Consider the following 11,377-nt stretch of genomic DNA (forward strand, 5'->3'; position numbering starts at 1 on the left):
GTTTGAAAAATCCGAGCTCATCCAAGATAAGAATTTATAGAATAATACTTTTTTTGTTCTCTCCTGGTACAGCCTTTTTGTATACCTTTTGAGAATATTTTAATGTCAGCACTATAACGTTAAATGTGTTTTTATAGTATCTGATTAAATTGATATGTAGATGGAAGTACATTTCCATACAATTCAAATAAAAGGACAAAACATACTGTGTAATTCCTTTCTGTTATACGTTCTGTCATGTTACCTGATACAAAGTATCTGCATAGCCATAATCAGTAACAGGAAGGATGTTAAAGACAATTTTACTGATGAAACACAAAGTTAACCTACTATATGCCAAACAGTTCATTTAATATAAGTTATCACCATCATATTAAACAAATCTCAACATAATATACTGTCTTTTGAATGAAAAATCAGGTTTTTGACTTTTGATAACAGCAGAGAACATTGTGCAATTCTAGTATAGTAGATGGTAACTGAAATGAATTTATTTTTGAATTTTTCATTACAGGCAGATTTTTCATCTTGCAAATGAAATCTTCAAAAGAAAAATGACATTGTTTGCTGTTTTCTTCCAATTGTGACCAATTTGTAATGATGTATTTTTCTTAAACTTTGAAAACAAAGGAACAAACTATGAAAACAAAGGAATTGTTTTGAAATAAAGTTCCTTCCTGTTACCAACTCTGTCCTGTTACTCAAGATTCTTTCATGTTACGACAAATTGGATTATATTTTAGTATATTTCTTAACCTTATGTATTGTAAATGTTAAAATAAATAATTGACATTTGATAAAATATTGCAGGATGTACTAGTAAACCACAAATAGTAACTTTAATTTATTCCTTATTCCCATTAGGAACTTTTTTAAAATGATTCACTTTGGTAACAGGACAAAACTGGAATTTTTGGTACCCTTTTTTACATTGCCATAGTTACCACATTTAACATTTTTTTGTGAATTACAGACCACAGTTCCTGAATCCTCAATGTTTGTTCTTTGTTTCATGCTATTAAATTACAGATTCCAAAGACATTTTTTTTCCCATTGCCAAAAATTAGACTTTTTCTGATATTGTGTCAAATACAAAATGAATATGCAATGCCTAGGGATTGTTGACTTCAACTTGTCAGCCAATCAAAATTACCGGTTCAATTGAATGTTTTTATGCAATGTAATTATAGTGTCATAAATATTAAAAAAAAACAAAGCGAGAAGTTAAGTCACGTACAAAAACTACAAAACCAACTGGTTGATAAAAAAAATATATTCCAAGACTATTCTTCCAATGTTCAAGAGTTCACATATTTGGTATCAAACACCACAAACGAAAATAGAATTTTCGAAAAGCACAAAGAGGTGCATGAAGTTTGCATCGGTGTCATGAACTTTTGTAATTTTGAATAATGACTAATTTACCAATAAGATTCAGGTATAAATAATTTTATATCTTTTACTCCAAATAATAATTGTTCTTGCTCCTGGTTTTGTTTTGCTACTTCACTTCCGGAATATACCCATGATGAGATCGTTTTCAAGTGTGCCTGTAACAGAAAGGAAATATATAATTATACTCCGTCCTTAGTAATATACAAATGTATAGTCATAAGCAGCAAACTATTGGACAGTACAAAGATCACCAACAAATAACTACTCTTGAGAAAATAGAGTTCTCTAATTATAAAAAAGGAGATGTGGTATGATTGCCAATGACCCAACTCTTCACAAGAGACCAAATGATACAGAAATTAACAACTATAGGTCAGCGTACGACCTTCAACAATAAGCAAAGCCCATACCGCAAAGTCAGCTATAAAAGGCCCCGAAATGACAAATGTAAAATCTGTTTGTCCCTGGGAGTCCTTGAATAAAACATGCTGGTCCTTACTACTATATCAATTGCAAAAAACGAAAGTTGTGTCGGTCCTTTGCACATGTTGGTGAAGAGGACATTCGAACCAACACTTTTCGAGAACTCCAACGTGCAAAAAAAACAAACTATGAGTTTTGATATATCTGTAAATCTGTAACTATGATACAATATATAAGCACATACATTTTATTCTGTAAACCCCATCCAGACCCTCATAAAAGCACATAAATATTATCACTTACCTTCGACAAGTCCACCGTCTTTTGCTGAACATGATGGCCCAAAGCAATTCTCGTTATATGCGGTCTGTTCAACTACAATGAATACAGATGAATTTCCATTTATTTAAATACAAAATAATGTAAGTAAAAAAGTTAAACTATGTTTTATGACAGAACTTGTTTGTTGTCTCTCTCCTTTTGAGGGGGATAAGAACAGCGAGACCCTTTTTCCACCGAACTATTTGAAATATAATCTCCTCAACTCCCATCTGTTCAAGTTTTAAGATATACCCCCTGGCTTTTTTTATTTTCCCATTGTTTCGTCACCGTTTGGCTTCAGTACTCCTACAGGACAGGGTTATGTTTACTTTAACATACCTTTCTTTTGACTTGGAAAACCTGGATCTGAAAATATAAGAATAAGAAATCACGTTCATACATTTGGTTGTAGACTGCTTCGCTCATAACAAATATTGATGACATTTTCTTTGTTAACTTGTATTCCATCTAAATTCAGTAATGAAGTTATAATAACATATCTTACTAAGATGTCATAGACTCCCCCGATACAAAATTGTTAATGGTAATTTTGTTTTAATTGAATATGAAGAAAGTATTCCAACGACTAAAAAAAAAAAACAAACAGAAGCTCACATTTTCAAAGTCGTCCCAATTTAAAAAGTTAAAGACATTTAAAACTTGTTTTGTTTCCTACTCAATAGTAAGTAAAGAAGTTTTTACTTCTTACTTGAAGGTCCATGTGGACCCATTCCTCCCATTCCGGGAGCACCACCCGCACCTGCACCTGGTCCTCCATTGCCAAACGGACTTTTCATTCCGGAGCCCGATCCTGATCCTCCGGATGATGAACCAAAAGGACTCTTCATTCCTCCTCCCGAACCAGATCCTCCTCCCATTGGATTAAACGGACCACTGCCACTTCCGCTACCACTAGAACCACCACTGCCACCAGAACCTCCGCTGCCACCAGACATTGTTTGCATTACTTAAGGGAAATAATTACAATTTATTGAATTCATAACTATGATGTATATTTATATATAAGATAATTTGATTTTTAGGTAATTTGTTCACAAAATTATCACCGTTATTTATCGAAATCCCAACATACCAAATGTGCACTGTTCTACGCACTTAAAAAAAATTAACATTATCCATAAAATCTACATACAATGACAAATACTGGGCAGCTGGTGATATGAAAGTGCCAAAAACAAATATAAAACTTATCCCAAATGATATTATATTTGACTGATTTTGAGATTTTCCTTACAATTTTATGAACGTATATAGAAAGTTTTACTTACAATTATTACCATCATTTGTACACATTACCATGGGTGGGTTACATTTCCCTTTCGACTCATTCCCTCCGCTGGTACTCATTCCTTTATCTGGGGCTGAAAGTATACGAAAGAATATCATAACTAAAAAGTAATTGAAAACAAAGTACCCGAGTCAATGTTTAACAGCGATATCTTAAAGAACATCTTGTTAAACAGTAAATATTGGATAATTACAAGGGCTCTACAATTTCCTTGGTGCCCAGAGCCCACTCTTTTATCTTGGGCTAAAAGGATACGAAATATAACTTAACTGTAATTGAGCGAAGTTCCCGAGTCAATGTTTAACAGTGATATTTCATATATTGGCTAATGACAAGGGCTCTATAATTTCCTTGGTCCCAAGAGCCCTGACTAAACCTCCTGAATTCAAAGCCTTATCAGTGGAGCCCGTAGCCTTATATTGGAAGTTTGGAGCTCTATTAGGGGAGCCTGAATCCCCAAAACGTACCCAAATGAACACGGAGCCAATGCAGTGGAGCCTGGAGCACAACGATAAATCTAGGATGGAGCCCAGACCTCAGAAAGCAAAGCCCGTGTTATCTCCAAAATTCAAAACAATACAAACATCATACATTTTTTTTTCATAGTAGAAACAATTTACGAATAGTACAACGTTGTAATTCTTAATCATAAGATGAACTTTCAATGGCGTTTTTTTCTGCTTGTTTTAGAGAAAGTGATTATAACCTCCAGATTAGGTTATAAATACACATTTTGTAAGATCATCTGTGTAATAACCAGATAAGATGTAAATGCTGCACCTAAGTTACAAATATAAACAGAGAGATGAGGATTTTCTTTATTCTTTGAAGAAGGCCTTCGCCTATATATCTAAATTGAGACTCTTTTGAAAACTCAAGGTCTACTGAAATCGATAGAACATTCATGTTAATAATTGTACCCTTTTAACAAGATAGTAAACAAACATATCACACACAACAAGAATTTTGCATTATTCCTCTATATTTTAGAGCAATGTTATTACTAGTTTAAAGTCGATCGTGCATTTACATAGATTTGTCCTTGAAAGTTTGAAGGATTTTCTTATTTTATTCTGCAATTAATTTTAGAATTAGAAACATTTGGTTCTGCTTAAACAAATAACGGATGTTGCTTTGATAAGGGTGTAAACGAAATTAAACGAAGAAAGCATAATGCAACAAAATTAAAAGATTCTTCAAAAGGCAAAAAGGGAAGTCTTTAAAGTTGTAAACGCATTTTTACATGTAAAATCCAATGATAAGCCTTGTTTTAGAGAGAACTCACACTTAAGAACATTGTTGCCACCATTTGTATTGCCAAACATTTTCATCATGGATCCGCTGCCACCGTTGTTTGTTTTGCCACCGCTGCCACCAGATTTTTCCTCTTCACATTTGCAACTCCTACAGCCATCGGATGTTTCTTCCCCAACAGTAAATCCTAACTTTTTTTTGGAACATTTTATTATACATTCGTATAACTTTAAACATGTTTTCTCGTTATTTTGTTGTTTTTGTGGTTGTTTTTGTTCTGAAATATAAAAACAATATGCTGCTTTATGCATTCAACTTAAAAAGAAATTCTAAGATTACCTTATTCTCTGTACTTTTTTGTCTTATTTCGGTTTATTTGAAAGATATAAGTTGTCTTTGGGAATGTTCACGTATTTTTTTCTTGCAAAGGGCAAAGTAACTATTAGGCAATAACTCTTCAAGTTATACTTCGTTTAAAAATGTCAATGAAAGTTTATCATTCCACTACAGATTAGTGTAGGCGCTTGTTTTGTCTTCACTCATTTTCAAAGTATAACTGACCGAGTTTCTATAGTTTGTTATCTTGATAAGATGGTTTAAAGATCCATTTTAAGCATAAAACTTAGCTATGCTGAACTTTTATCGAATGATGATATTCTACTGGTATTAAGCGCAAAATCTATTACTTCTGTACATTTTTAAATGCTTGATTTGACATTTCCTTTTTTATTTACCATGCAGATATGTTAAATACTTCGAAGATTACACGATAAAAAAAAAATAAGTATTCATTGGAAATATGTAGTTATGGCATAAATTCAACCACAATATTTACCACTTCCTGCTAACCTCGTTTTAAGCATGTACACGACTGGCAGCCGTCAGAACCAGTTTCTCCCAGATGATAACCTCCCTTACAAGACATCATACACAACGTTGTACCAATGCATTCATTATGTTTTGGTTTAGGTTTTTCTTGAGATTCTTTCTGCCTGACTGCGATCCAAAATCTGCTGGCTAAATGTAAGCATAGATTGAAAATAAATTACGAAAAATGGAATAAATGACTTAGGTAATTAAATACTAAATGTAAGTTTAATAAAATAACGATGGGTCAATTATAAAAACTAAATTGGAGATTAATGACCAACAACACCAGGCGCGAATCAAGTATTTTTGAAAAGAGTGGGCTTCCGACCCTCGGCACACCGTGAAACGTTCATGTAATGACATTTTTTTTCAATCGAAAAAGAGGGGTTCCAACCTATTTTCTATTTAAGAATACCATAACACCAGGTACATGGAGATTTATATGTAAAGTATACCTGAGTAGCAAGGACACGTTAGACATCCTCCTTCGTCAACGACAGTGCAGGGACAATCTTCAAAGTCCATCTTATCTACAGAAATACAGTATTTAGGAATTCCTGGACTTTTTAGCGGTACATTCATAGAATGTCCACGTCCGTATGATGATGTCTGAAAGAAGAAATAACCAGTCTTAGTTTTAAGGTATTATACCGACTATGTTACAAGGTGAATCATAAAATTGAAATCCCGAGGCCAAGTGACGAACGAGTCAAAAGATAAAAGCCACAAGACAGAAGTACGGACAGGGTTTACAAAACCCTCGAGCGTTAACTGATACAATTATAAATGCATAGATGTTAAGCAACAAATATCTAAATTTAAAAAGAATTATAAAACCCTTCTTGTAAGCATTTTCAGTTTAAATTATTTCTTATAATATTCTTCACGGTTTTAGAACGAGTAACAGGGAGTACAATCTAATTATCTTAATCTCTCTTTAATTAAACAACGAGCTTTCAATGGCATATTCAAACTGTTTATATATTCAATAGTGTTGAAAAAAATACTTCAGTAGAAAAAAAAGTTCACGAAATTATTCATTCAGGTGGTTATGTCTTAGTGATTATTTCTTTTATTGAACTTGTTGTGTTCTTTAATTGCTGTCTCAATAGAATATACCAAGATCTCTTTTCGTTGATTTTTACTGTAAAAGAGAATCAAAGAAAAATAAAAAATTCAAACGGTTGAAAAAATTAATTTTAATATTTTTATTTATGAATACTCACAAGATGAGAAAAGGGATTCTGAGCAGTCATTGGTCCGTGTGGAATATTGAATGGCATATGACCTGCCATGTGACCAGCCATGTTACCCACCATCGGTAAACCCGGTAACGCGGTCAATTGTTGAGTTTGTGTATCTTTTTCGTGAATTATGATAACTTTTGTATTTTCTGTATTTCCACCACTATTTGAACCAGAATTGTCTGTATAACCCCCTCCGAAACTATTTGAATTATCTCCGTATTTTGAATTCCACTTGGAACTTGAACCACTCCCACTTCCGCCATATTTGTCACTTGAACTACTACCACTTCCGCCAAATCTATCTCTTGAACTACTTCCGCTTCCACTTGACGAAGCTGACGAAACTGAAAATATACACATGCATTGTGGTGTTCAAAAAGTTAAAAAAAGTAAAATAAAAAAAACCAACATATTATCACGTTTGATATACAAAATTAAAACTAAGCGGATTGATATTTCTATGAAATTACTTTACTCTTAACTACATAACGCTGATAAAGGAACGATTTCTGATTATAAATATAAAGTATAAGATTTAAAGGTTGATATTGTAACCGAAAGCCGTGACAATTAATTTGTTTTTTTCCTATTTGTCTCTCTTAAATCTTTACATTACCCGAGTTGTTAGGAATGTTTTGATGTTGTTATATAAAAAAAAGCCTTACATATTGCAGCGTGATTTTAATGTGCTCATGGCTGTTGTATAGTTATCACAGTAACATGTCCTCAACTTAATCATCAACGATGAAGACAAGTATTGTGTGATGCTGTTATATTTTTGTGCATCTCATTTTCATACTCCGCAAAATAACTTGATTTATTTTTTTATGATTGCCATGGAAACTAACAAACATGATTAGGAACAAACATGACTAAGAAGCATATAGTATGACCTGTTGCTGGTATATATTTTCTTTCCTCGTTATCATTAGAATTGTGTGTTGCACTGCTTCTTAATTTACTTACTTACCCTGGCATCTGCAATATTTACATTCACCTTTATATTCAATACACAGAGGATGGCAATCTGGGTCGGAAAACGGACAGGAAGACGTTACTTGTCCTGAAATAACACATCAATTAAATTTAAGCATTTAAGCACCACTAATGTAACATTAGTAACATCAGACATTTTGATGTTGACGTCGTTGCCGAAATACACTTTAAACTTATAAGTTGTTGAGAAAAATATCAATGGACAAAATGCGATATTGACTAATGCCATTTCAGAAAACGTTGCACACAAGCGAGTTTTATCGTGCGCGATACACATGCCGTCGCAATTCATTGATTTTGCAATAATTTAATTTTGGATGTAACACGTCTTCCGATTGGCTGAACATTTTTTGTCTTTCAGCTCATAGACATAATTTTATCATGTGATCGTGACGTCATCAACTTGTTTTTCATGATTTACGCCTTAAAAACGAAATTTAGAATTAGATTAAAGAAATGCTACGCAGGTTATTCAGTGTGCACCACATTTTTTGTGTTATTTCTTCATAGACAGAAAAAATATTACAGTCATTCCTTAAATATCTTTAATTAACTTTTCGTAACGCGTCTCTATAGATCATAACTTTTTTGAAAGTTTTATCAATGCATGGGAATTCGGCAATGTTTTGTAGCAACAACTTTTAGCACAAATTTATATGAATCACATTTGCCCGCTCGAATCGTTCGTCAAGAGTAAGGAAAAGTATTATTTTGAGTTGTTCTGTGTAATATTAAACCAAATGATCAAGTTTCAATAGTATATTTATTTACTGCTTGCATTCAATAAAGATTTAAAAAAAAACTAATTCGTGCAGTGGTATGAATAAGGAAAACATTGATAAACACGTGGTATATGTAGCTAACTTCACGACCGTTGGTGTACAAGTATCGACTAATTCAATTCGTTAATTTGTCTTATATTCTGATTATAATTGTAATTTTGCTAAATTTTTCAAAAAAGCTTTACGAAATACTAATATCAGAAAGGAAACGCAGGTGGATTACTTTTAATTTTCAGTAACTCTTTTAACGTCATCAATACTTATGTGTTAATCAGCCGTGCGTGATAAGTTGTACAGCTGCAATTTATCTTTTTATCAATATTGTATCGACCCAAAACAGTCTAAAGCTAAATTTAACAAGACTGTCTTTGTTGCATTTAGTAAGTTGAACATTCATAGTGATGTCATATTCAAAAACAGACTGACCAAATAGTCTACAATCTTGCGATGTTTTTAAACAAGGGACGTTACCTGCTTGTCGGTTTACAATTTAAAAACCAAAATACGCTTATTACAAAAATTATTTCAAACATGATCGTAACTTGTTTATATTAGTACTTTTTAATTTTTGTTCAAAATAGGAATAAAATTAGGCTTCGGAAAAGAAAACAATACAATTAAATTTGATTACGTATGAAGAAAAATACGAATCGCAAACATTTTTTTAAGAATAAGAATACAATTATCAACATTAAAGCAAAGCATTTGTATCACAGTACATGTAATAAAAATTCTTACCACATAAAAAACCAAAAATGAATAAAATTGAAATCAAAATGTTTTCCATGTTGAAATTTTGTGCCGCTGTCTTTTGTTGTTGTAAATATAACTTATAAATAAACACCTGTCGCGTATTACCTATCTTGTCTTAATACTACCCACACCTGCTAATGTTGACTTCCTTATTTCGATACCATTCAAATATTACGCGTAATTTAAGATAATTAGATAATATAAATTCATCATTCAGAGTGTTTACGTGAGGACGTGCATTCAAATTTTTATATACTAAATATACTCAGTATACTGTGGCCAAATAAGAGGGTATGAATTGGGTCTTCATTTCATACTTTTTAGGATTTTTTTTTATATTTTTATTGCCGTTAAACTCGATTCTTTATATTGAAGCACCCATTTATTCTCTATTCTTTATTTTTTTGACTTGTTGTTCTCTATTCTTTATTTTATTGACTTGTTGTTCTCTATTCTTTATTCTATTGACTTATTCTCTATTCTTTTTTTTATTGACTTGTTGTTCTCTATTCTTTATTTTGTTGACTTGTTGTTCTCTATTCTTTATTTTATTGACTTGTTGTTCTCTATTCTTTATTTTGTTGACTTGTTGTTCTCTATTCATTTTTTATTGACTTTTTGTTCTCTATTTTTTATTTTATTGACTTGTTGTTCTCTATTCATTTTTTATTGACTTGTTGTTCTCTATTCTTGATTCCCCCCTTTATTCCCTACTTTTGGTAATTGTTTTCTATTCTGTAAACCCCAACCAGAACCTCATAGAAGCCTCCATGAAATAACAATTACTCAGAAGAAGCCAAATTTGATTTATACATGTAGTACACTATTGAAATGCTATATTCTGAATAAGGATCTTTAAGTTTAACAAAGGGTGCAATCAAAAACCTAAAATTGAAGAAAGACAAGCGAAAACACCATGGCCAACAGAAAAAAAATTCGAGCAGAAAAACAATCGCCCACAAAACACAAAATTATAACGTTACAATAATATTCATAAATTTGCTGATGAAAGATATTAACAAATGAAAACGGCTGTAATGACAAATATTGACCCTCGAACTACAGGACCAAATAATCGGTTAGAAACTTTTTATTAAAATAAAGAGTCACAGGTTTTAATTAAGAATTGGATGCTTTAAAACACAAATTTATATGGTTGTCAAAGCGTTGACAATGCGCAAATCAAAACCATTCAATTTTTATAAGTACATTTTTATGCTACAACTATGCAATTACGAGTTAAATCGAGCTTTTCGTTTGGCTTTTCCTTATGCATTGTTGGGACGTTGTGATGGGAAACGTTTGCAGTCATGAAGGTTGAAATATATAGGGAATTACAATTTGATATTGGAATGCCTCATGATTGCTTTCTGCCAATCAAATGTGCGGATTATTACGAAACATACATGTATGTAATTATAGCTCAGTGATGTGTTTTATCATATTGTCATTATCTTTTTTTTGTTGATTTCATATACAAATACAAATACAAATACACATTGTATCTAATTTCCAAAATCTTGAACGAACTAAACTTCAAAATTTCTAAAGTTCCGTTACACCAGCAATCGTTGAATCAATGCATTCTTAACATTTGAAAGTCACCATGCCCTCAGCAGCCGACCAATCCTGGCATAAGTACCCCAAATAGTTAAAAGGTCAACGTACTCTCAAAACTCAAAAACTGACCAAACAATGATAAGCAAAGGTCAACGTTCGCTCCCAGACCTTGAGAATGACATTGATTACACAGGGAAGCTCTAAGTAGGACAAGCATATAAAATGTACTTTAACACAAATCTTGACCTTTGATGTCTTCTATCAATTTTTGTCGTAGGGTTGTTGTCTCATTACCATAACCCACATCTTCTAAATATTCATATAAAACTAATGATTCCATGTTTACACGGACACATTTCAGTATTATTTTCGCATTTATCATGATATATTTTTCTATTTCATTATTATATTTTAAATAATTTCCATTAGGGCCGGTTTTTACCTATGTTTTGCAATGTCGACGTTTA

The 11,377-nt window shown here is 32.2% G+C and overlaps 1 protein-coding gene across 2 annotated transcripts in view; it reads right to left on the reverse strand.

Moving 5' to 3' along the window:
- Nucleotides 1-4,971, reverse strand: part of LOC127721337 (uncharacterized) — a 35,543-nt gene extending 30,572 nt beyond the window's left edge. The window contains exons 1-6 of one of the 2 annotated variants that reach the window (XM_052228091.1): nucleotides 4,734-4,971; nucleotides 3,429-3,521; nucleotides 2,849-3,106; nucleotides 2,479-2,505; nucleotides 2,122-2,193; nucleotides 830-1,550 (exon numbers count right to left, since the gene is read on the reverse strand). In XM_052228091.1, coding sequence (XP_052084051.1) covers nucleotides 1,507-1,550; nucleotides 2,122-2,193; nucleotides 2,479-2,505; nucleotides 2,849-3,106; nucleotides 3,429-3,521; nucleotides 4,734-4,782 — 543 coding nt within the window. In that variant the 5' untranslated portion in view covers nucleotides 4,783-4,971 and the 3' untranslated portion in view covers nucleotides 830-1,506. Of the gene's footprint in view, nucleotides 1-829; nucleotides 1,551-2,121; nucleotides 2,194-2,478; nucleotides 2,506-2,848; nucleotides 3,107-3,428; nucleotides 3,522-4,733 lie in introns of those variants that run through there. The other variant, XM_052228092.1, reaches the window with a different exon arrangement.
- Between the last annotated feature and the right edge of the window lie 6,406 nt (nucleotides 4,972-11,377).

Source organism: Mytilus californianus, unplaced genomic scaffold (genome assembly GCF_021869535.1).
Source record: "Mytilus californianus isolate M0D057914Y unplaced genomic scaffold, xbMytCali1.0.p SCAF_12, whole genome shotgun sequence".
Lineage (NCBI taxonomy): Eukaryota > Metazoa > Mollusca > Bivalvia > Mytilida > Mytilidae > Mytilus > Mytilus californianus.